The sequence below is a fragment of the Nomascus leucogenys genome, chromosome 22a, assembly GCF_006542625.1.
Source record: "Nomascus leucogenys isolate Asia chromosome 22a, Asia_NLE_v1, whole genome shotgun sequence".
NCBI classification, from domain to species: domain Eukaryota; kingdom Metazoa; phylum Chordata; class Mammalia; order Primates; family Hylobatidae; genus Nomascus; species Nomascus leucogenys.
In genome coordinates, this window is record NC_044402.1 from 55,567,589 (window position 1) to 55,592,554 (window position 24,966).

A 24,966-nucleotide genomic window follows, 5' to 3' on the forward strand; every position below is an offset into this window, starting at 1 on the left:
AGTCCCCACCCTCCTGGGCTAGGACTTGACCTGAACTCCCTGCCAAGGACGTCCAGGCCTGGGGATGGCTGACATCAGGCTTCTGGCCCAAGGAAGGCAAGGCTGGAATTCACTTCTGAGGTTGATTGTGGGGTCCTCGTGCCCACCACTTGACTGGGACTTCAAGTACTTACGATCTCATCCTGCCTTTGATCTAAGGATAGAAGCGAACTTGGCTATGAAACTTTTAGAAACTGGGTGGCTGGTGCCATGTTTCCCAATCAGATCTTTCTTAATAGAATCAACGTGAGGCACTGGAAAAGGCTTGGCAGGCTGAGGGCTCGAATCCCAGCCTATCCACTGGCTGCCTTTGTCATTGTGGACAAACTGCTCCATCTCTCAGAGCCTATTTCCTAATCAGCCCAGTAGCCTCATCATGCAAGGCCCTGTGACAACCAAAGACTGCAGGAGAGCCCCTGAGACAGACCCAGGCTTTCCGAGAACCTACTAGCTCGTCACCTCCTCAAGGGCAGGGACTCTGTTTTGCCCACAGCTGTATCTCAGTGTCTAGAACCATCTCTGACACATGGTAGGTGCCTAGTCAGTGTCTGTTGAATGGATGAAATGCCCCATTTCTGTATCCCAAGATGATTTTTCTCTTAGCTCTTGACATCTCTAATACTGGGATGCTTCATGCAATTATGTCTGAGTTTCACTGGCAGCAGCCTTGTGATTGAGAGGGGTCTTGGAAGTGACGAATACGGAAGAGCTATCATTATCATTACAAGAGGGCCTTTTGCTTAATTTGTGGTGGCTTCTGGTTCCTTTCTGTTGTATCTGCCCTCTCTGGGGAGTGTGGGGTCCCTGAGAATTACCCTGGGGCACAGGGGCTGCAGTGACCCTTGCCCGAGGCCTTGCAGTGGTGCTGGGCTGGGAACAGCATGTCCTGTGGGGCATGCTATGTGTCCTGGGCCCTAGTCCCCACTCTGGTCTCCTGCCACCCACCACCCACACTGTCCCTCCTGGGGGTGGCAGAAGTCTAGAAGCCTGTGTGAAGCTTGGAATTGTCCCCTCTGGGAGAGTTGTTTTACTGTGCCCTGTCATAACTCCAAGTACCGATGCTAGAGGGGTGAGTAGGGATATGTGTGGCCCCCTAGGCTGAGGGGGCTCTAGTGGGGATCTAGTGTGGATTTCCAGAATGAGAGTTAGGGAGGGTGGGCCCTGTCTCCACCCCCACCCCATCCCCCTTCAGCAGCAGAGCTGAGACACTGCTGAGATCAGATTAGTGCCTGATCCCCAGGTGGGGCGGAGCAGACAGGCAAATCCTCCCCTGGGAGGCCACTCATTATTCAGCCCCTTGATCCTGACACTTCTACTCCCATCACTGAACCCTGCCCATGAGGCTAGCACCAGGGCTTGTGTGTGCCGCAGTGAGTTTTGTGTGTCACAGGTTCTGAATCCATGTAGATGTATGTGCACGTGTCTTAAAGATGTGTGTATACTGATATTAGTGTCACAGTTACATGTGTGTGTTACAGGTGCATGTGTAGGAAGATACACAGACTTGTGGAAATGCATGTGTGCAAATATATGTAATGGGCATTTGTATCTGTAAGTGTGTTGTTGGGGTGCACATGTCCTGGACACACATGAGCGCTTAGGGCCACCCATGTGTGCCCTTGAGTGGTGTGTGGCAGCCATGTCCTGTGGGAGAAGCGTCGGAACTGGCATCACAAGGTCTCAGTGCTGACAGCTAGCCCAGGAACCTTGGACTCTCAAATTCTTTTACAGCTGTGGCCCTCAGCTTTCAATCTGTCAAATGGGTATGAAGTCTTATGGCACGAGGTTGTGCATGAGCATCTCTCACACTCAGCCTGGCCTAGAAAAAACTCAAAATTTTGAATTTTCATCAAATGAGAGAATAAATGATTAAACAAATAGAAATGCTTCACAGAGCAGCACGAGCTTAGATTTTAAGGACCCAAGCAAAGTGCATGGAAAGGTGCAGCTGTCTGGAAGGACGGTTGGGAGGCGGGATCTTGGGGAGAAAGGGAAGAAAGGGGACGGAGCAGGGCTTCCCAGTCGAGAGCGGCGGCCGAGCCTGTGTCCCCACTAGCGTCTCTGTGACTGTGAAGTGTATGCATGTGTGCCCATGTTGATGCGGCGCCGTGCGGGAGGCGGGCGTCCCCTGCTGTACATGGGAGGGAGGCTGTCTGTGCAGAGCATTGCCCAGTTGCCATAGAAACGAGCAGAAGGAGGTGGGTGGCTGGAGAAGGAGGCGGGTCGGGAGCGGGGAGTGGGGAGGAGGCAGCAGTGGAGGGAGCTGGCTCCTGCAGTTCTGGCGCTGCTGCCTTCCTGAGTGAGCGGTGGAGGGAACCCTAGAGGACAGAGCCCCCAGCCCGGCACCAGGCCCCCTCCGCCCGCCACCACGGAGGAGAAGGAGGACAGCCAGCCCCTCCGGCCCTGGCCTGGCCCAGCGGGGGCAGTAAGCTCCTACCTGCCCCCAGCTTGGTGCCCACACGGGCCCAGGTAGGCATTTCGATGGCTGGAAGAGGCTGTGTGGAGAGTGGGGAACAGGGCTACCCTGCCTTCCTACCAGCGGCACCTGGTAGGAGCCAAACAGGCCAGCTGGAGGGGCTGGGCCAGGGACCAGGCTGGGGAGCGGGGTGTGGGGCGCAGCCAGCATCCTGAGAGGTCTCGTCAGAACCGTCAGAACCTTGATCCTCCTCATCAGGGGGATTGTCCCTGTTGCCTTTCCTCCTCTGTACCTCTTGTCTCCACCACCACCACCACAGGTCCTGACTTTGTAGCCATGCCCCCTCCTTGGGGCAGCAGGCCGAGGGAGGCTGGAGCCTCCAGGGACCCACAGTCTGAAGCTAGACAGGGTAGGCGGCAGAGGGCAGGGAGGAGTAAGGATGCCCCCGCCCCACTCAAGGCACTGCTAGGCTCTGGCCATGTGGGATAAGCAGTCTCACCTCCCACCCCCGATGACGCCAGAGCCTCCCTGGTGGCCCTGGATGGTCTCAGGCACTGGGCTTAGAGCCCCCTGGTCAGGTCAGAGGCATCTACCTCCTGCCCCAACCTCAGGCCCTTCCCTTTCCTCATTCTCCCTGGAGACTTAGTGAACTCTCCCCAACCCCACATCTCCCAAAGGACCCCCGTGCCCATCTCCAGCAAGCCCAGGATCTCCAAGTTGGGGTACCAGGGAGCAGGCCTCTGATGGGGGGGAGTGCCTGTGGCCCTCCCTCCTGCGCTCTCTGTCCCTCTGCTGCATTGCTCCTGGGGACAGACTCGCTGCTGCTGGGGGAGCTCTCGGGCACTGCCACTGCGGAGGAGCCTCTGCTGGCTGCTCAGGAGGGGGCAGGGTGGGGTGCAGGGGAGGAGCTGAGCCCTCTGCCCCAACTCTGGGTAGGGAGGGGGCTGGAGGGGGCCCACAGGAGTGCATGGGTGGGGCACACCTGGTCCAGGTTTGCCCTGGATGGAGCTGAGCCACCTTGGGTGGCATAGGGAGGAGATGCTAGCCTGAGCGGGGCAGAAGGTTGATGTGTGCAACTATGGATGTGCTTAAGGTCCTGCTCTTCTCCACCTGCTTTCTCTCCCGCACCCCCTGAGAGCCCAGCTGGGTCCTTCACTGGACCACAGTGTGGGGTGTCCCCTTCCCATGGGCACTCGGGTCAGAGGGCCTGGTGCAGGGGCTGAGGAGGGGTCACATGATGGGTAGGGGAATACACGCTGAGAAGCTGGCATGGCTCTGCTCATTTCTGCAAACGTTAGATGCACATTCACAGAGTGCTGGACTCAGGGGCTCCCACTTTGGGATCAAAGGCCTAGGAGGGAGAAGGGCAGGTCTTGGGAATGGCAGAAATGGGATGCAGATTCGCCTGTGCGCACTAACACTGCCTGCCCCTGCTCCTCCGAACCCCGCACTCTCCTCCTCCCCGACCAGGGTGGGAGCTGATATCTGCCCTGCCTCACCTCCTGCCGCCGGGCCTGCTGGCCTCAGTTGCCCATCAGTGGCCGCCCCCACCTCCACTGGAGCAGGGGCTGGTGAGGCCTGGAGGGCAGGTTCTTTGGATGAGAGCTGAAGGAGCGTCTGTCCACTCAGCAGGCCCTCCAGGCCTGGCCCCGACTTCCCACCCCCGGCCTGCCTCCTCTAGGCCCGGGCCCCTCCCCGTCAGGTTGCTGCTTCACAGGTCGGTTCAGGGCTGCCTGTGCTTGCTCTTTCTCCCACATTCTTGCCACCAGATTCTGGGGCAGTGAGCCCGCCAGGATGGGCTTCTGGGACACATTTCCCTGGCCCACTTCATTGCACACAACGTGCCCACAGCCCAGGGCACCTGCCTGGAAGCCAGATTGAGACTTGACCTCCCCTGACAGACCTTCTCATGTGAAAGGGAGCTTGAGGGAGGCCCCAGGAGCACTGAGAGGCCTGGAGCTCAGCAGAGGCTGGGGCCTGGGACACAGGAACAATCTGGCTTCCCGCTGGCCCCTCCTCACTGCCCTCGACCCCCGTGCAGGAGCTGGCAAGGGTGAGGAGGTATCTCCAGCTGGCTGTCCATGGGCATCTCAGGGCTCCAGAACTGAGCTCCCATCCCCCCAAACGCCGTTCCTCCCTCGGTATCCCCAGCTCAGCAAACAGCAGCTCTGTCTGCCAGCTGCTCTGGCAGGAGCCATCCTTGACTTCTCATCTCACTGTCACATCCAAACCATCGGCAGATCCTGTTGGCTGGAATGCCACAGCACTTCCAGACTCCAGCCTCTTCCCGCTCCTTCTAACATTACCTCCTCATTCTGAGCCCCCATCTTCCCTCACCTGGGGGACTGCAGCCACCTCCTAGAGCTTCTCTGCCCACTCTGCCCCACCATGGTCTGCTCTTCCCCCAGCAGCCACAGATCCTTTAAAACAGAAGCCAGATCACATCCCACCTCTTCCCAAACCCTGCAATGGCTCCCATCTCACTCTGAGAAAAAGCTAAAGGCTTCCCTCTGACCTACAAGGCCCTCCCCAGTTCCCTCCCCCGTTCCCTCCCCCAACCTCTCCAGCCTCACCCCTCCCCTTCCCTCATCTGCGCAGGCCACATGACCCCCTTGCTCCTCAACCCTGGCAGCCGGCTTCTGCCCCGGGGCTTTGCATGGACTGTTTGGGCTGCTTGAGTGCTCTGCCTGGCTCCCTCCCTACCTCCCTCAGGCCTTTGCTCCAAGGCCACCTGCTCAGAATGACCTTCTCTGACCATCCTCCCTAAAAAAGCACAACTCCTCGCCCCCATCTTCCCTCCCTGTCCCCTCCCCTGCCTTGCTTTCCTTTGCAGCCCTTGTCACCTTCTAACATCCTTGATTACCACTTACTTATCTCGTTTCTTGCCTGCTTAGCCTCTCTAGAATGTCAGCCCCACAAGGGAGGGGGTTTTCTGTCTTGCTCACTGCTGTAGCCCAGCTCTGCCCCCTGAGAATCAGGGCTGCAGTGTAAAGCCAGGAGTGTCTCCCTCGGGGGCTGGCTCAGCATCTGTGCTGTCATGGGGGCCTATGATTCTGTCCTCACAGGGGAAGATGATGCCCGCCTACCTGGGCCATTGCCTCAGGGACATTGGGTTGGACAGGACGCTGGGCCTGCACTGGGTCCACACATCTTCCTTTTCTCCACTCCAGCTGTGGCCAGAGCAGCTCTGCCCGGCCAGGCCCGGGAAGAGAGCGAGCTGCATGCATCCCACCCCAAGCCACTGAAGCGGGAGGGCCACGGCCGCTTCTTCCTGGTCAGAACTCATCCTTGAGTTCCCCATGTCGCAAAAACGTGCTGCGCTCCCACCAGGAGTGCTGCCCACAGAGGGGGCAGCCTGGCCCCTGCTCTCCAGGTGGCCACAGAGGCAGTGGGCTCAGGACAGACAGACGGACCCCTGCAGAGTGGCCAAGTGTGTGCTAACTGGTCTTGAGAAAAGAGATGGCCCAGAGCAGACAGGAGAGGGCCCTGCCTTCCCAACAAGCTCCTGCCCCTGCCTCCCCACTGTGGGCATCTCACTTTGGGCTCTCCCAGAAGCCAACTCCAAGACAAGGATAGGATTCATTTAGGAGGTGGTCCACAGAAACACTGAGGATGGGAAAATGACACAGGGAGACAAAAAAGGGTGCTTTACCAAGCAAGTTACCGCTGCGGGCAATTCAGCTCGCTCCCCCGGAGAGCTCTGGGAGGGGTTTTGAACACACCTTTGACTCAGTCCAGGAGGGCAGGGGAGCTCGGGTATGTATACACCACCTTCCAGTGGCTCTCCACCACCCTTTGTCCTGTCCCTCTCGCTGGCTGAATTTTCTCTGAACTGTTGTCACCACCTAATGTGGTGATATTTATTGTATTTTCTTCTTGGCTTTTTGCTTGCACTGGAGTGTAAGCTCCATGAGGGAAGGGCTGGTCTTACTCCCTGATAAGCCTGCCCCACCTGAAACAGCCTTAGAGGCCCTCTAAAGATGTGGGCTGTGCAAAATGGTGTCTTGTCTACTTGGCTTGGGAGCAGGGGAGGGATGTGGGCCTTTTGGGGTGATTTTCTGGAGGACAGAGAGAGGGTCTGGGCTCTTAAGAGGGTGGCCGGAGGAGGAAGGGAGAGCACAGGGATGGTGAAGGGTGAAAGGTCAGACCAGGAGTGGGCTAGGGAGGAGGAGGGGCCAGCCACAGAGGCTGGGGTGCCTGAGGCTGTGTCTGAGGCTTGTTCTCACAGGTGGGCCACTAAGGGGTACCTTGGGCCCCTTCCTAACTGGGATGAGCTCACCTGGTCCCCTCTGCCCTGGGCCTCTCTGGAGCCCTCCAGCCTTGAGTAAGGTTTGAGCTCTGCCTCCCTGAGTCTCCCCATTTGTGTTTCCATCCTCCTCCTTCCTCCTCACCTTGGGATCATCATTTCTAATGAGCAGGCTCCCTGGGGACTGCCTGGAACACCCCAGGTCAGAGGGGATGGAGGTCCAGGGGACTGGTTTTCAGACTCAAAGAGAAAGCAAGAGGAAGCCAGGCCTGAGATCTTCCTTTCATGGGGGACCTGGAGACCTGAAGGTCCCAGGTGAGGCCCAACAGTCCTGGAAGGGCTCTGGGGGTGTTAGCTGAGGAGGGGAGAAGGGGAGCCAGGTGATCCAGAGAGATGAGGCTCCTGTCATGAAGGCTCTGTACCTGTTAATACCCATAATACTGCAGGTGAACTCTGGGCCTTCTGTGCACTGGGCACTCATTTCCTCCTATACCAATCCCATGGGGTAGGTGCTGTTATCACCTCCTTTTGCAGATGAGGAAACCGAGGCACAGAGAGTTTAACTAACTTGCCAAGGTCAGTGGCAGAGCAGGGATTTGAACCTCATCTCCAGACATTCTGTCTGGCCCCTTGGTGCTGTTAGCTATTGTGCTAATCAGCTTCTTGGGACAGCAGGTTGCCACTCCTGAACCAGCAAGACTGTTTAGGGCAGGGCATGCCTAAGAATGGCACCATAGTGTTGGTGTCAGATGAGGGGAGGAGTAGGCGAGGGCTGGGGTATTTGGGGAAGGCTTCTTGGAGGGACAGGGACTGAGCTGGCCCTTGAAGGGAAGCAAGGGTTTTTTGGGGAGGGGTGAGTGATGGGAGGGAGGATGGCATGTGCCCGAGGCTGGGTTGTGGGGAGACATGAGCAAAGGGGCAGAGGCTCTAGTGGACATGGTGCATCTCAGCTGACTCGAATCCTCCCCACTGCATTGGGAGCCCCAGCAGAGATGGGTCAGGGTCCCCGTGTGGCCCCAAGCCAGGCGCTGTGAGCCTGTCGGTCTATCTCTGGGTGAGGCGAGGAGTGGGTTGAGGGGCACTGCTGGGAATGTCTGTGGGACCTCAGACCCTGGGGGAGAGGCAGGAAACTCTGGTTTCCCCATGGCAGAGTCCCTGAGCTGAGCCTGTTCTTCGGGGAGAAGGCCTTAGGCCAGGAGGGCTGGAGTGACACCCACAGAGAGCTGGGAGAAGGGGCAGGGGAAGGACCACACCTGGGTCTGAGTCTGGCTCTGACTCCTCCCTGCTGTGTGACCTTGGACAAGTTATCTAACTTCTCTGAGTCTCAGATACTCATCTGTAGAACAGGGAAGGCAACAGTCATCTTAGTGAGCTGTGAGGTTTGGAGGTAAAGCGTGTGAGGAGGCGATCACAATGGCACACAGTAGGCGCTCAAAAATCGTTGTGTCGTTGATGCTGCCTGCGTGCTACAGCATCCCTGAGGACGGAGGGCGCCATGCTGAGGGCAGGATGGTCCTGGGACCACAGGGAGGAGGAGACCCTGGAACCAGGCCCTGAGGGCTGACCAAGAGGAGGGAAGGGCTCTCCAGGAGAAGCCCAGGCTGGAGATAGAGGGCAGGTGGGACTCGGGACCCCCTCCTGGCTCCTGGCTCCTGGCTCCTGGTTCCGGTTGTGTCATCGTTATCATCGTCAACATTGGCTGGGCACCCACTGTGCGCAGGTAACTGTGTCTGGCTCTGGGATAGAAAATTCATCATATCTGCTGTTTATTAAGTGAATGTTCAGAAGGTCCTTGGCGTTTATCCATTCATTCATTCAACAAAAGTGCACTGCGCACTTACTATGTGGCCGGCACTGCGCTGGATGCTGGGAATACGGCAGATAACCAGACAGATAAACACCGCTGACTGGACTGAGTGACATTCCTGTGGGAAGGAGGACACGCAACGTGACGAATGCCATGCTGTGGATGGCGTGTCCGGTGGTGACGAGGGCTGTGGAGAATAATACGGCGAGGACAGGGAGGAGGTGGGGGCTCAGGACCTGCTGGTGGCTGGGAGCAGCTGGGTGACTCCCAGGCCTGTGGTTGGTGACCACTGAGGTAGGAATCCACACAGCGCCTTAGTCCACACCAGGCCTGGCCTCTCCGGGCTTGTGCTCTTAATTCCTCTGTCCCTTCCTCAAGCCAGGAGTAGACGGAACACAGCTGAGGGCCTTGCCCTCCAGGGTCTCCTAGAGGCAGCTGTCAGGAGATGCCTGGGCCTGAGGAGAGACGCCCTTCACCCTGGGGCTCCTTTGTCACTGAGGCCTCCATTACAGACTTGGCCCACGTCTCACTGGTAGTAGTTGGGGGAGCCGGCTCCAGAGCCCTGCACCCCCCGGTCTGCACTTCACAGGCTGCATCATCCTCATGGACAAGAAAGGCAAGACCCTTCCTGGCTCCACAGAAAGAGAGGGCCACCCCTGAGATAGAGCTATTGCCCCACTGCAGGCAACGGCGGTGGCGGATGGATAGTGAGCACCGACACCTGTGGAGAGCTCACCATGTGTCAGGCGAGGTCCAGTGGCCGGAGGTCTAGTGCTCCGTTTAATCCTTGCAACAGCCCATTTTACAGATGAGGACGCCGAGGCCTGGGAAGAGGGAGAGATCCACGCACGGTCTCACAGCCCATACATGAGACAGCCAGGGTTCAAATCCAGATTCTTTGGCTCCAGAGTCTGGGTTGTAATCCTACTCTGTGCTGCACAGGCCCCAGGGTCAAGTCCTCACTCTGCCATCTGTAGCCAAGTGATCTTGGCTTACCTCTCTGACTCTTGGTCTCCACAAGAAGAAAAAGAGGAAGCCCCTCTCTGTGAGGATTGCTGTGAGAATGAACAAGGTGCTGGGTGTGAGGGCCTGTCCTGAGGAAGTGCTCAGTAAGCCTTGCTTCTGCTCTCCCTCAGGGGGTCCCGGGGAATGAGGCTCAGCAGGGGCCACGCAGCAGGGGCTTCGGCTGGAGCGAGGATTCAACCCCAGCTCCGCTGTTTACTGTCTCAAAGGCCAAGGGTGCACTATTTTATTCACTCTGTGCCTCAGTTTCCCCATCTGTAAATGAAAATAAGGCACACATAAAGCATCTACAGCAGTACCCATCACACAGTAGGCACTCGGTAAACGCTAGCTAGTGATAGCCAATGTTAATGTCAACACCTCTCTATGTAATGATAGTGTGGTGGCCAGGAGTGTGCGCTCTGGATGCAGACCCTGGGCTCAAATCCCAGTTGCACCTTTCCCTAGCTGGGTGTATTAGGCTCCCCAGAGAGACAGAACCAATTGGATGGATGAGTGGATGGATGGATGGATGACAGATGGATAGATAGGTAGGTAGAGAAAGATGGATGAGAGGGGATTTATTAGGGGAGCTGACTCACGTGATTGTGAAGCAGTCCCATGTTCTGTCTGTGAGCTGCTGAGCCAGGGGAGCCGGTACCGGGGCTCCAAGTCCAAAGGCCTGAGAACCAGGGGGGCCAGTGGGGTAACTCTCAATCTGCGACCAAAGGCCTGAGGACCTCAGGGGCTGCTCATGCAAAGTCCCTGAGTCCAAAGGCCACAGAACCTGGAGATCTGATGTCCAGGGGCAGGAGAAGAGGGTCAGCTCCAGAAGAGAGCGAGAACTCACCTTTCCTCTGCCTTTTCCTTCTCTCTGGGCCCTCAGCCGATTGGGTGGTGCCCGCCCACATTGCATGAGGGCAGATCTTCCTTCCTCAGTCCACTGATTGCAATGCCAGCCTCTTCCCGTAACACCCTCACAGGCATACCCGGAAATAATGCTTCACCAGCTCTCCGGGTATCCCCTAATCCCATCAAGCTGGCCCCTGAAATTAATCATCACACTGAGCAACCTTTGGCAGATTACTTTGCTGCTTTGTGACTCAGTTTCCTCATTTATAAAACAGTGTAACAGTTTTATAACAGACATCACCTGGCCGTTGTCTATTCATTGAGCTCCCACATGCAGTGCTGTGCACTGTGCATGGGACATTCAGCCCTCACTGCCTGCTGGCCACTGTCATTGCTGTGATAGCCTTAAATCATAAGATCACACAGGGATGCTGTGATGCCCTGGGCTCACTTCTCCCATGGTACCTGGACAAGCTCTGTCCCTGTTACATCCCTGAGCCCCTGGATTCTCAGCTACAGTGTGGGAGTGACAGCAGAATCTGCCTGGTCAGGTTGTGGTGAGGATTAGAGGAGGTAGATTCGACATGTGAATGGTATGTGCCCAATCAATGCCAGCTGTCATTTATTGAGACACTAAAGTGTCTTCAGGGCTGAGCTAGCCTCACAGCCACTGGTGAGAGAAGGCAGATGGGCCTTGTGCCCCTTTGAAGGGTTGAGGAAGGCTAAGAGCATGTTGAGTTTGCCCACAGGGAGTGCCAGGTGACAGCCACATCCCTTTCTGACGATGAGAGATGCAGCCTTTTTAGTGACAGCAGGTACCAACTGCCCTTCCGGAAGGACATGGCATTTGTCCAGAGTTGAGCCTCCTGCCTGCCCCCAGGGTGGGGGTGTGAGGTTAGTTTGGAAGAGGCAGAGGCAGGGTGGGAAGGTGTGTCTAGCCACATGATACGGGGTCCACATGCTGTCTCCTGGCTCTTCTTCCTGAGCCCACCACTGTGTGAGTCAGAACCAAGGTTGGAATTGGGAGGGCCTAGAGTCTGCCATGGCTGGACACTCACCACCTCATCTAATCCTTAAGTCAGTCATATCATCCTCATTTCCCAGCAAGGCCCAGAGAGGCCTGGGAATTGCCCATGGTCACACAGCAGGTTGCTAGCAGAGCAGGGACCCTGAGGTTGGAGGTGTTTCACTACACGTGCTCCCTCATCTGGAAGCTGGAGAGGCACATTACCTGCCAATACCAAGGGTGGACCCCAGCAAGTTCCAAGAACCCTGGGCCTGGCCTTTTCTGGACGAGGTAGAGAGTGGTCTCAGCCATCGGGCATTTTGGCCTGACATACCAGGTCTCAGCTGCACTGTCCCTTCCCTCCATGCTGACAGCACACCCCATCCTGGTTCCCAGCTCCCTCAGCTCCCCCCCAACACAGGCCAGAGGGTTTAAAAAATATATACATGAGGCACATTAAAAAATTCTTGCACATGAGGCAAAATTAAAAGGGCACAAAAGGACCTACAGAGAAAAGTCTCCCTCCCCCTGCATCCCCTGGTCACCCCATTCCCCAAAGACAGTCGCCATCACCAGTTTCTCTTGTGGTCCTCCCAAAACACTCCCTACTTATGTATTTTCCCCAGCCACCTGGGTCTGCACCTTGCTCTTTTTGCTTTAGTGATGTGGTCTGGGGAAGCTTCCATTCAGGAGCAGAACTTCCGAGACAGCCCTGCACCATAACTTACTGACCCAGCCCCTGTGTACGGGTATTTGGGCTGTTTCCAGCCTTTTGCGTTTACCAGTAGTACTGTAGTAAATAATCTTGTGCATCATCTGGCTGACTGACTGGAAGTAAATTCATAGAAGTGGTGTTCCTGGGTAAAGGGTGTGTACCCCATAATTGTATCAATAACAATTGTATGGTATTAAGTTACTTTCCCATCACCGTGGGCAAGAGACAAATGGCTCAGGTTCTACCTTTGTTCCCACAAGGGAATGCCTCTACCCTCCACCCAACTCCTGCCCACCCCCAACCAGCCCCCTGGCAGCAATGCATTACGGGAGAGTTCTGTGTGACATTAAGGGTTCTAGAAGGGACTGTGGCCCCAGGGATACCTATCTCACCTGGCTGACTATGCTTCCTTAAACATCCCTGCTTTTTACTTCTCTGTATCTAAATTTAAAACGTTCCTTATGAAGCAAGTACTGCTTTATAAGTGAAAAGTGCCAAGTTAAGAAAAGAAAAATTCAGACTCATTTCTTTGTCCCTTGATGAAATCCAGCCATCCTCCCTCTCACCCACCCCTCACTGTGCATGAGTTTATGGGAAAGTCTGTCTGTAGTTCTTCTAAAAGGGAGGGAACAAAATATGTTTAGATGCCTGAAGGGTGCAAGAGGCAATACTGGGTTATTACTGGGAAAGAGCCCCAGGCCCTGGACAGATGGGGAGCCCTAGGGGGAGGGACATCCTCCACCAACCATTCTTACATGTTATTGCCCCTGCCCTGAGCCTGAGAGCCAGCTGCTGGTAAGGGCTGGGGGTCCCCTGGACCCCTAGGTTGGGCTGAATCTTGCAGAGGCCAGCCCTCCCTGAGCATCCACACTGTCAGGGTTCACAGTCCTGGGACTGCAGTGCAGAAGCAGGGAGGCATCCCCTGGTGCCGGGATCCAGCTAGAGGCTGGCAGCTTGTATCAGGGCCGGGCGCAGCCTGGACTCTGCTGCCTCTTTGAAAACCAGACCCCTGGCCCTCTGAGTCCTGGCTCCTGACTACTGAGCCATTCTTGCCTGGGGTAACAGCGAGGCCTGGCCAGGGGAAGGGAGGAGGGGAGTACCCACCTCAGCCCTGGAGCAGCGCACGGCCTAGATTGGATAACCGTGATGCCTGCCGACAGATCCAGGGCAGACACAGCCACCCCAGACGCTCCCATAGATCTCGGTGGTGTGACCTGTGGGCCAGGACACCACACATTTGGGACTCCCAGGAGACTTGTAAGAAGCTAATGGGGGCTGCTGAGGTTGGGAGCAAGGGCAGCCAGAAGGGCATTTACAGGGTCCAGGGGCTCAGATAACTGAGGAGGCGCTGAGCCTGGGCTCCAACAGTCCAGGAGACAGAACCAGCTCTGCGGGCTGGGGCTGGCTTCTGAACGGAGGTGCTCATACTGGATAGAGGATGGATTCCAGGGATGGGGAAGGAGGAGGGATGGGGAGTTAGGCATGAGGGTGCTACAGGGCGACTCTTGGGGTTACCCTAAGTCTGGTGAGTTAGTCTCTGGACGGGAAGCTGGCATCCTAATGCAAGCCTCCTCCCATGGAGCCCCCATCCCATCGGGTTGGGGACCCAGGCCTGGAATGGCGCAAAGGGTGGAGGGCCCTTCCCTCATCTCCAGGGATCTCTCTCCTGCCCTCCCAGCGCATGAGCAGCCCAGCCTGCTAACCGCAGCTCCGCACTTGTCCATCCCCCTGTGGCTACACCATGTCCAGCTCCTACGATGAGGCCTCACTGGCTGCAGAGGAGACCACCGACAGCTTCTGGGAGGTGAGGCTCTCATGATCCCCAGGTTCTGGGGACCAGACAGCCTGGCTGTTTGGAGGCCAGGCTCCCTTATCACTCACCCCATGACCTCAGGCCCCACTCCCCAGTCCCCCAGGCCCCTCCAAAGCCCTGGGTGTCCAACAGGCAGCAGTAGCCATGAAGTGGCTAAGAGCATTGCCCACTGAGCCAGGAGCCCCTCTCTCCCCACAGCTTTCCCCAGAGAGAGCCTGTGGCACTTCACAATGTGGGAACAGGCCCGTTGTGACTCTGTGGCACTTATATGAGGCAGGTACAGCACAGCCTTTCTCAGCTGTTCCTATTTCCCTCACTCACCCCCCATCCTGAGGTGGGCAGGGGTGGAGCGCTGGACACACAGAGAGGGCGTGAGCTCCCAGAGCCCCATGGGGCCGCAGAGCGGGAGGCACAGCCAGAAGCCAGCATTTTCAGAACCTTCGGAAATATTTGAGACCCGGAGAAAAAAAAATTGCTATTGGCTCCGGAAACCCAAGACGAAAACTGCCAAACCTAAATTAATAAGCGTTTAATGAGATGTCTACAAAACATAATATTATGTCAAGAAGCTGCAGCTCAACTCAACGCTTATATGACTCTATATAAATATAATAGATTTAACTCGCAAAAACAAAATGAATAATTCATTCCAGCCCAAGTCCAAATTCTAAAAATCCTTCTGCATTTTGTAGCAGCAAGGAAATCATGTTTAAATTGGGGTGAGGGTGCGTGTAGACGGTGGGGCCTGACGCAGGGTGCTGGAGCCTCCGGAAGTTAGTTTCCCTGGTGCGTTGCCGCTGCGCCGCGGGGCGGGGGGCGGGGGCGGGGCGGGGCCGGGGCCCGAGGCCTTGAGCGGGGAGGCGGGCGGAAGACAGTGGGCTTGGCCGTGTTGGATGCGGCGGGCGGGGCTGGGGACGCTGGGGAACCCGCGGGACTGGTGCTCGCTGCTTGGCCGCCAGGTGGGGAACTACAAGCGGACCGTGAAGCGCATCGATGACGGCCACCGTCTATGCAACGACCTGATGAACTGCGTGCAGGAGCGCGCCAAGATCGAGAAGGCGTACGGGCAGCAGCTCACCGACTGGGCCAAGCGTTGGCGCCAGCTCATCGAGAAAGGTGCTCCCCCAGGCTCACGTCGTGCGCGCCCCCAGGCCGTCACCAGCCCCCTCGGTCTGGTTCCTAGGAGCCCCGGCTACTTGCATGCACCATGCCCCCCATCTACCAGACACAGGACCTTTTCAGGCGCTGTTCCCTCCTAGATCAAACCAGGCCTACCTGTTCATCTCTATTTTATACAACTTTAGGTTGGATTTAAAAAAACACACTTTTTATCTTGAAATAATTCAAACTTTGTGAAAGTTGCAACAGTAGCACAGAGAATTCCTACATACCCTTCCCCCAGGCTCACTGGCCCCATGTTTGTTTTCTCACTGACTGTTTATTGATATGCATATTTTCTGAACCATTTGAGAGTAAGCTGGAGCCATTATCCCTGTTTACCCCTAAATTCTTCTTGTACCTCCTAAGAACAAGAGCACTTGCTTAAGTAACCAGAGTTCAGCTATCAAATTTGGGACATGTAATACGACCCACACGCACATTTACCATGGCAATTGTGCTTGCTAGTCCAGGATCTAGTGCGGTCGCACATTGCCTCTATGCATCGTGTCTTCAGGTTCCTTTAATCTAAAACAGTTTGAAGTTGCGGTTTACATATACTTGTTCATGTTATTCTCTTGCAGTATACTCTAAACCCCATGAGAGCAGGGGCTGGGCCTGCACCACCTAACACAGTGCCCTGCACAGAGCTGGTGCCAGTACACAAACAACAAGTCAGTGTGGAATGACTGGTCCCCAGTGGCCTCCTGGCATCTGTCACAAGCTTCAGCTAACATTCCTGGAGCACCTACTGTGTGCTTGGTGCTGTGCTGGGCTTGTCAGAGCTCACAGGGTCCAGGCTGCCCCCCTCCGACCCCACTCCATGGGGCTCACACGCTGACAGGAGAGATAAGGAGGAGGGAGATACAGGTGCAGATACTGTGAGAAGAATGCAGCGAGGGCTGCTGGCCATGGCAGGAGGGCAGAGCAGTCAAGGAAGCCTTCCTGGAGATGGTGGCTGATGTGGGCCCTAGAGGATGGGGCCACGTAGAGCAGAGGAGGGCATTTCTGTTGCTATGGGAGGAAGGGGAAAGCCTCAGAGAAGGGAGGTGTGGGGGGGCCTCTGGGCAGGGATGGTGAGGTTCTTGTGACCTATTGCCATTCCCTCAGGCCCACAGTATGGCAGCCTGGAGCGGGCCTGGGGTGCCATAATGACAGAGGCAGACAAGGTGAGTGAGCTGCACCAGGAGGTGAAGAACAATCTGCTGAATGAGGACCTGGAGAAGGTGAAGAACTGGCAGAAGGACGCCTATCACAAGCAGATCATGGGTGGCTTCAAGGAGACGAAGGAGGCTGAAGATGGCTTCCGCAAGGCCCAGAAGCCTTGGGCCAAGAAGATGAAGGAGGTGCTCAGTGGGTGCTGCCATGGACGGGGTGGGGTGGGCCCATCTGGTCAGAGGGTGCTGATCCCAGGGAGGGCATCTATGAATGGGTGGGCTGGGCACTGCCCTCTGGGATTGTGCCCACAGGGGAGCAGCACTGCCTTCCAGGAAAAAATATTCACAGATGGGTAGGCAGTGCCCATCGGGTAAGGAGACCCATGGGGAAAAAGGGGCACTGTCCCCAGGAAAGATACCAGCAGGGGCAGAAGGGCACATTGGCCCCTGGGTCCCCAGATGGGGCGGACACTGCACTGCCTGACAGGAGGGTATCTGCAGGGAAGCAGGCAGTGCCAAGCAGAGACGCAGCCACAAATGGAGGAGCGCTGCTCCCAAACACCTGGAGCTAGGGCCTGTATGCCTTCTGGCTCTTAAGATTGTGGGCTCACAGCTCCCAGGGAGTGGGCAGGGAAGGAGTTAATGGGTGACCATGTTTGCTGCCGGTCACAAATGAAAACCCTACTCCCTATTCCCCCCTCCCCACAGCTGGAGGCAGCCAAGAAGGCCTACCATTTGGCTTGCAAAGAGGAGAAGCTGGCCATGACACGGGAGATGAACAGCAAGACGGAGCAATCGGTCACGCCTGAGCAGCAAAAGAAGCTGCAGGACAAAGTGGACAAGTGCAAGCAGGATGTGCAGAAGGTGCTGGTGGGCAGGGATGGCAGCAAGGGGTCTGGGGGCCCCTTGCAGAAGGTGGTGGCTGGGAGCTGCAGGCCTGGCTAGGTGTCACCCTCTCTCCATTCTGGTGCCCACAGACACAGGAGAAGTACGAGAAAGTGCTGGAAGATGTGGGCAAGACCACACCCCAGTACATGGAGAACATGGAGCAGGTGTTTGAGCAGTGCCAGCAATTCGAGGAAAAGCGGCTGGTCTTCCTCAAGGAGGTGCTGCTGGACATCAAACGGCACCTCAACCTGGCTGAGAACAGCAGGTACCTGGGCTGGCAGGCACTGAGGGCACAGGCACAGCCAGCAGATGGTGTGACTGGCATGCAGGGCATCCCAGCCCTACATCACAGTGACAGGAAGGGGAGGCAGAGCTGCAGGGGTCAAGAAGGATGAGGCTTCAAACACAGGGGCTGTTGAGTGCAAGCTGACGCACACTGGGTACTCTAGAAACACATGCTGGATGATGGGTGAACGGCTAAGGTGGGAGGGAAAAGGAGTCCACCGAGCATGCCCGGAGATTATTCTTGCAAAGCCCACATGATTCCTGGCTGGGCAGCATGCCCAGCACCCTGCTTCCCTGAGTGGACTCTGGTCTCTCATCAAGGATGTGAAGGGGCCATGTTGAATCTGTGCCCTCCACCTCCCCCATCTCCCTGAGCACAGCTACATCCATGTGTACCGTGAGCTGGAGCAGGCCATCCGGGGGGCTGACGCCCAGGAAGACCTCAGATGGTTCCGCAGCACCAGTGGCCCCGGCATGCCCATGAACTGGCCCCAGTTTGAGGTGAGGATATGTGGGGATGGGAAGGGGAGCCTGAAGAGGCTTAAAGGTGCCTCAGGGCATAGTCCCCCAGCCTGACTGCTCCACTGGCCCCACCAGGAGTGGAACCCAGACCTCCTTCACACCACCACCAAGAAGGAAAAACAGCCTAAGAAGGCAGAGGGAGTGGCGCTGACCAATGCCACTGGGGCGGTAGAGTCCACATCCCAGGCTGGGGACCGCGGCAGGTGAGTGCCTCCTGTGGAGCTTCCTGGGGCCAAGAGGGACCCATACTCTGGGGCAGCTGAGTTTTGCTTCAGAGGACAAGAAATGGTCTAGAACATAGCAACTATGTCTCCTCTCTGAAAGATAGTGGTAGTTCATCACTCTAAAGCAGCCGTCCCCAATCTTTTTGGGACCAGGGACCAGTTTTGTGGAAGGCAATTTTTCCACGGATGGGAGGGGGGTGGTTTCCAGATGAAACTGTTCCACCTCAGATCATCAGGCATTAGATTCTCATAAGGAACGTGCAACCTGGATCCCTTGCATGCGCAGTTCACAATAGGGGGTTGCACTCCTATGAGAATCTAACACTGCAGCTGATCTAACAGGAGGTGGAGCTCAGGCGATAATGCTCCCTCACTTGTCACTCACCTCCTGCTGTGCTGCCTGGTTCCTAACAGGCCATGGACTGTATGCAGCCCCAGGGTTGGGGACCCCTGGTCTAGATCACAGGAACCAAGCCTCCTCTCTAAAAGATAGTGGTAGCGTGTCCTTCTAGAGCACCTGTGTGTGGCACGGTTCTATGCACTTTCCATATGTTAACTCATTCAAGCTCAAGTGCGTAAATATTACCATTTTACAGATGAAGAAACTGAAACCTAGAGAGGTTAAGTGACTTGCCCAAGATCACATTGCTAGTTAGTAAACCTCAGAGCCAGATATGATGCCCAGGAGGTCTGACTCCAGGATCCTTGCTCTTAACCATTAGGTGGTACTCCTCCTCCCGGATGAAGGTTCAGATGTGCCCCGGAGTCCCCTTCAATGCCCTCTCCCTCGAGGGCTGAAAAATAACGCAAATGGTCCTGCATTTAAACATCTGTTTAAAGAGCTCATGAGGGTCACCCCTCCTATGTGGCCAATCCTTGCTCTAGCCTTGGTAGAATTCGGGGTCAGGGCTCTGATTAGGAGGAGTGGTTAGCCCTCGGGGTGCGGTGCGGGGAGACATTGAAGCTGGCTCCTTCCTCCGCGTCTCAGCGTTAGCAGCTACGACAGAGGCCAGCCCTACGCCACCGAGTGGTCAGACGACGAGAGTGGGAACCCCTTTGGGGGCAGTGAGGCCAACGGGGGCGCCAACCCCTTTGAGGACGACTCCAAGGGAGTGCGCGTGCGGGCACTCTACGACTATGACGGCCAAGAGCAGGACGAGCTCAGCTTTAAGGCTGGTAGGACAGCTGGGCGGGGCAGTGCCTGAGAGAGGCTTGGGCCTGGATTGGGTGTGTGGTAGGGCCGGGGCGGTGCCTGAAAGAGAGGCTTCGGCCTGGATTGGGTGTGTGGTGGGGCCGGGGCGGTGCCTGAAAGAGAGGCTTGGGCCTGGATTGGGTGTGTGGTGGGGTAGAGGCAGGATTTGAAGACGGGTTGCGAGGATTTGCAGGGAACTAAATGGGGCGTGGCCTGGGTTGTGGGCGTGTTCTGGGCCCAGGATGGGAGTGGGGGCAAGATTTAGATTGGTTGGTGCCAGGGGCGGAGTCAGAACCTGAGAATAGTGTGGATGCGAGGTCTGGTTTTGGGGGCGGACCCGACACCCAGATTAGGTGAATGGCTGAGGTAGGCCAAGACCTCTATGCCAAGGGTGGCACGTGAATGTTGGCGTGGGACTGGGGCTGGTTTCCAGGGGCGGGGCCTAAGAATCTAAGACCCAGTGCAGTAATCGGGAGGTGGGTATTGGAGGGCTCCCCTAGCAGCCGGTGTGTTGAGGGAGGGGCAGCCTTCTCTCTGAGCCGCTCCCTGTGTTCTCTTTCCCAGGAGACGAACTCACCAAGCTGGGCGAGGAGGATGAACAGGGCTGGTGCCGTGGGCGGCTGGACAGCGGGCAGCTGGGCCTCTACCCTGCCAACTACGTGGAGGCTATCTAGAGGCCCCCTCCCTCCATACTCCCCTCACTCCTCCCCACTGCCTCCCCTCCCGTCCCACTCTCGTCTCCTTCCCCTCGCCATAGAGTTCCAGACATATTTTCCGATCAAGCTTTTATTTTTTTAAAAGTCAAAACAGAACAAAACAAAGTATGCAGAGACAGAGCATTTTCAGGGCCACCTGGAGGCTGGGATGCTGGGGCTTGGGATGGCCCCAGGGTAGGTAACAGTCTTAGGACTTAGCCCAACATCACAACATCTGCTCTTCGGGTTCCACCAAAGAGTCTCCTGAGCCCTGAGGGATGGATGTCTCCTGACCCTTCCACCCTGCCTCATTCCTCCGTCCCACTCCACTCCAGGCTGCCGGCACCTGCCCCATTCCCTGGCCTGGTTTCCTAACCTCTTCTTCCTCCCCTGCCCTGCTTCCCTTCCTCCACCACCCTGCTCTCAAAGGCCTCCTCTCCAGACCCCTGGCAGGGAGGCTTCCCCATCTTTAGTCTTCCACTCTGCCCCGGGGAGCGCCCTTCTACTCCTAGCCACGTCCCTTGGGACCGGTGGGACCGGAGGAGGAACGGTCACTCTCCTCCCCCAGGGAGGTTTCCAGGGGTCCCCCAGACATGAAAGAGGGGTGAGCTGGAGGAACTCATGGTGTCACTGGGGTACAGGAGGGTGAATGAAGGGCATGCAGGCCCTCAGCCCAGGCTGTGCCAGCCCTCCCAGCCCCAGGCCCATCTAAGGGACCAAGACCCTGTTACGCAGGCCCTTCTTTCCAGCTATCAGCACTCTGAGCATCGGCTCTTCAGCAGATCCAAACCCCCTCAGCAACTTGCAGAAGACTTGTCCCCCCTCACAAGTCCCCTGGCCTAGGGTGGGGACCCCCAAACCCACGGCAAAGCCAGCAACAGTAGCAGCCTCCTCCCATTTGCTGGGGAGGAGGTCATCTTGTCCCCCTGGCCCCCCACGCTCCCTCCATGTCCATCCAAAAACCATAAAATCACTGGGTTCCACATCAGCCTCTATGAGGCCAAGCCTTGTACCTGCAAGGCTCTTGGCCTAACCATTCCTCTGTCCTCTTCTCTGGCTGCCTGGGGAGCCCGTGAAGGCCCCATGGGCGCCTCCAGCCTGAGACATCAGGGGACAGCCTGCAGCTGAGTTTGGCAGAAAGGAGGAACCCTGGCCCTCAGGAAGAAGATAGTCACATGTTTTTCTTCCTTGTCCCCACGGCCCCCAGAACAACATTCTCCCTGCTGGCAGCCCTTCCATATCTCCAAACCTGGGTCAGAGTGAAAGGATCTTTAGGGGTGGGTGGGAGCAAAGGGCCCACCTGCTGGTTGGTGAAAGCAGTGGTGCCGGAGTGCTAGGTACCGCACAAGATGGTGCGGGGGCTTGGGAAGCAGACCAGGGTTGGACAAAACCCCATGAGGGCGGGGAGCTGGAAGAAAAGTGTCTTGGGGACCTCTGGGGCAAGGAGCTGAGAAGTTCTGCAGCACCAGGTGAGACTTGCTTACAGTGGATGCCACTTCTAGGCCTCTGGACCGCAGATGCCCTCCTCCCTCTTGCACACCTGGCCTCCTGGGCCTCCAGGTAAAGAGAGAGAGCCAGCCCAGCCCTGTTTCCCCTCAGTCCTCCTTTGCTCCTGCTGCTTCTCCCAACAGCCCACTGTTAGGAGGTAGTAGACCCCAGCCTCAAGGCTCTGACCTTCTTCATGTGGGCGCGGAGGGTCCTGACACTCTGGCAGGGCCTGAGCTGGGGCGGGCCTTCCTCAGGGCCAGGGGCAATGGCACCCCGGGGACAGGCAGACCTCCTTCCTGCCGCCAGCACCCCCTTCCTTATCACTGTCTGGTCTCCAGGCTTCAGCTGCAGCCTGAGATGTGTCCTGGGCTCCTCAGAGCCTGAAGCAAGCTTTTGGAAGCCTGCAGTCCTCCCAGCTCCAGTGCAGAAGCCTCTCCACCCTCTCCCCAGGCAGGAGTTGGGGTTGGGGGCCTCTGTCCCTCATCGCTTACCTTGGAAAGATGGGAAGCTGGCAATCTGCACCTTGGGGCCTGGGCTCCCCCTCTCTGTGCCAGTGGCTTCCCAGCACCTGGGGAGGGGCTGCAGCCCCAGCTGGACTCCAGCCTGTCCCTCTTAGCACTCTAGCTGCCCACTCCAGGGCAGGGACTCGAAACCCCCTCCGTCCTGAGCAACCACCTCCAGGGCCCTGTTTGGGACCACTCTCTCAGTCCCCAGGTCCTCAGGGCCCCAGAGCAGGAGGGTCTCCTACCTGGAAGTCCCCCTGAGCTCCGGGGCCCAGCCCTACCTGCCAGTGCTGGTGTCAGGGCACTCACCACCGAGCGTGGGGGCCACACCCCTTGCCATGCCCACAGCCTCCTCCTGTAGCCCCTGCCCGCACCCTCGATGCTGCACGGGCCCGCCCTGGCGGGGCTCGGCGAGTAATGTGTTTTGTCCTCAGTTAACCACCATTCTGCAGCCTGGTTCTGCAAGGAACCAGGGCTGCCCCACCGCCCACCGTCTGCTGCCCTAGGCTTCCTGACTCCATTAGTTCCGACACTTGTGAAACTCCGAGAAGTGCTGTGGTCTCAGCAATGCACCTGTTTTGTACATGATTGTGTAATTTAAAGGTATATAAATACAAATATATATATATATATCAGTTGTGACTGTGGATAAAATCCAGAACTGTGTCAACCTGGCTGCGCTTTGTCATCTTGAGTCTGTGCACCTTCTTCAGTCCTGGGGGTTTCTGAGCCCTCCGAAAGCTATTTGTTGTTGGGATGCAGGGGAGTAGGGGTGGTGCCCGAGCAGGACTGGGTGCTGTCCTGGCCCACCATCTACCGACTAGGCCACTGAGGGCCGGTCCCTTCACCCTGCAGGGGCCTGGGTCTTGTCTGGACTGGGGAGGGTGATACTGGAGGCTCCTGGAGCTCTGGCCCATTCAGGTTCCGGGTGCCTTGGTGACAGGCCCTGACCAGGAGAGCTGGGGCATTCAGGGTTCCACACTCATGGATCAAGAGTAAATGAGGCCCTCAAATAGGTTTTGCTTTTTAAAGCAGAATTCTAAAAGTGACTGCTGAGGCCCATGGTTCCTGGCTGTCCACAGTGTCAAGCTCCCTGTGTGGTGACGCTGGGCCATGCCATGCCTTCCTGCATCTCGCCTGGCTCCGAATGCATTTCTGTGTGGGACCCGTGGGAGGGCTTCTTGGGGAGAATTTCTCAGGGGCATGGGCAGGACCAGAGCTCTGGGTTCTCAGCTGTTCTGCCAGCCCCAGGCCCAGCCCTTGCTCTGGCTCCCTGACTCCCCCTGCACCCCAGCCCCAGGGGATCTCTTCTGGGGTAGCGCAGGATCCCAGGGCCAGTCCCAGTTCCGCCATCAGCTCACTGTGTTCCCACCCTCACCCGGGCCTCAGCTTCCCCAGTCTGGTGAGATGTCTCTCTGAGGGTCCTCTGGCCCTGGCAGCCTGGTAGGGCTGTCACACAAGCCCATTACTCAGGGCAAATATACCCCTGCCCCCTCCCTGATACCCCTTGCCCCCAGCCTCAGGGTGTGTCAGGCAGGGAGAAAGGTTGAGATGGAAATGGAATCTATTTGCCACCCCATCTTCCTGACTCCTCCAAACTTACCTCCATGTGAAGCCCTGCTTTTAGCCAAACAGAGAAATCTTCAAATAAAGACAAAAGGTTGTTGTATTGTCTTACCCGCACAGGCTGTTCCATTTAGTGATGGGGAGCCCTGAGGGTGGGGTCCCATGGAGAAGGGTCAGAGAATACCCAGCCAGGTGGGATTCTTCTGGGGAGGTGTTTGGAGGAGGGAGAGGAATCTGCAGATTGCTGCCAGCTCACAAGGTGTCACTGGATGGGTGTGTGTCTGCCAAGGTTCATGGGAGCTGCCTCACCCGGGCCCCCAGATCTACCCTTTCCAGAGCTGCCCCAGCTTTGTACTCCTAGCCTCTACTCCCCATACCTATCCTCCTGTCCAACCCCTGCCTGAGATCTGAGGCCTTTCCAGGCCCAAGCCCAGCTGGGGACATACAAGCAAGTGTCTCCAGGGACTCAGCTGGGAGCAGGGCAGGCTGGCTGGAGACAAAACCAGTTCAGCAGAGCCTGGTTCTGGCCAGGGTCCCAGTCTTCCCCCCCCACACTCCTCCCTCCAAGGGAGTGAGACACAGCAGGGGCCCAGCGAAGCACAGGCCTGGGGCAGGGCCCCCTCCTCCCTGCAGTGCAATCCCAGCTGACAGATGCCAAGGTGCTATTTGCTCACTGCCAGGAGCAAACTTTCTTCTGAAGACAATAAAATTGCTGAGGGCAGAAGGCAGCAGTACAGGGTAGCATTTAACCCTTGGTGGTCTGGGTGGTGCCGGCTCCCCTGCTGTTTCCTGGAAGCCAGGCCTCAGAGGATAAGGGCGATAGAGGACCAAGGGTGATGACCGGTCAGAAAGCCGGAGGGCTGGAGGGGCAGAGAGAGCACTGTCCTTGGGGAGAGACAGGTATGAGTTATTCTGTCAATCAGCTGTGTGACCATCCGCAAGTCACTTAACCACTCTGAGCCTCGGTTTCATCATCTGCAAAATGGGGGAGTAGCCCCTACTTCACAGTTTTGTTGGGAAGATAAATGACAAAGCACCTAGCACATAGTAGACCATAAGGACACTGAGCCAGGTGATAAACGTGAGGGAAGTGGGAGGAAGCTGGATGAGTTGCTTTGCCCAGGAGAGTGGGTGGTGGGTCCTGGTCACCCCCAGCATGCCCACAGACACCAATGCACACCCTCTTCCCATCACGCACAGGGGTCTCACACCCACTCACAGGAGCTCACATCTTCACAGATGGCACTGCTGAGGCCTTCAGGAAACAGAAACAGGAGACAACCAACCTCTCTTCCACCCTGTTAGCTGCAAAGCCCTGCTCTGCAACAGAGCGAAAGGATGCCAGAGATGCCTTCCCCACTCCAGTCCTGCATGTAGAACCTCTTTAGCATC

The 24,966-nt window shown here is 57.0% G+C and overlaps 1 protein-coding gene across 2 annotated transcripts in view; it reads left to right on the forward strand.

Moving 5' to 3' along the window:
* The window catches only part of PACSIN1 (protein kinase C and casein kinase substrate in neurons 1), a 70,286-nt gene extending 46,601 nt beyond the window's left edge, over positions 1-23,685 (forward strand). Inside the window, exons 1-10 of one of the 2 annotated variants that reach the window (XM_003278817.4) lie at positions 2,279-2,508; positions 13,762-13,887; positions 14,856-15,012; positions 16,165-16,400; positions 16,920-17,075; positions 17,189-17,364; positions 17,765-17,885; positions 17,982-18,109; positions 19,119-19,306; positions 19,887-23,685. In XM_003278817.4, the coding sequence (XP_003278865.1) occupies positions 13,825-13,887; positions 14,856-15,012; positions 16,165-16,400; positions 16,920-17,075; positions 17,189-17,364; positions 17,765-17,885; positions 17,982-18,109; positions 19,119-19,306; positions 19,887-19,996 (1,335 nt within the window). In that variant the 5' untranslated portion in view covers positions 2,279-2,508; positions 13,762-13,824 and the 3' untranslated portion in view covers positions 19,997-23,685. Of the gene's footprint in view, positions 1-2,278; positions 2,509-13,761; positions 13,888-14,855; positions 15,013-16,164; positions 16,401-16,919; positions 17,076-17,188; positions 17,365-17,764; positions 17,886-17,981; positions 18,110-19,118; positions 19,307-19,886 lie in introns of those variants that run through there. The other variant, XM_003278816.4, reaches the window with a different exon arrangement.
* Positions 23,686-24,966: the final 1,281 nt, after the last annotated feature.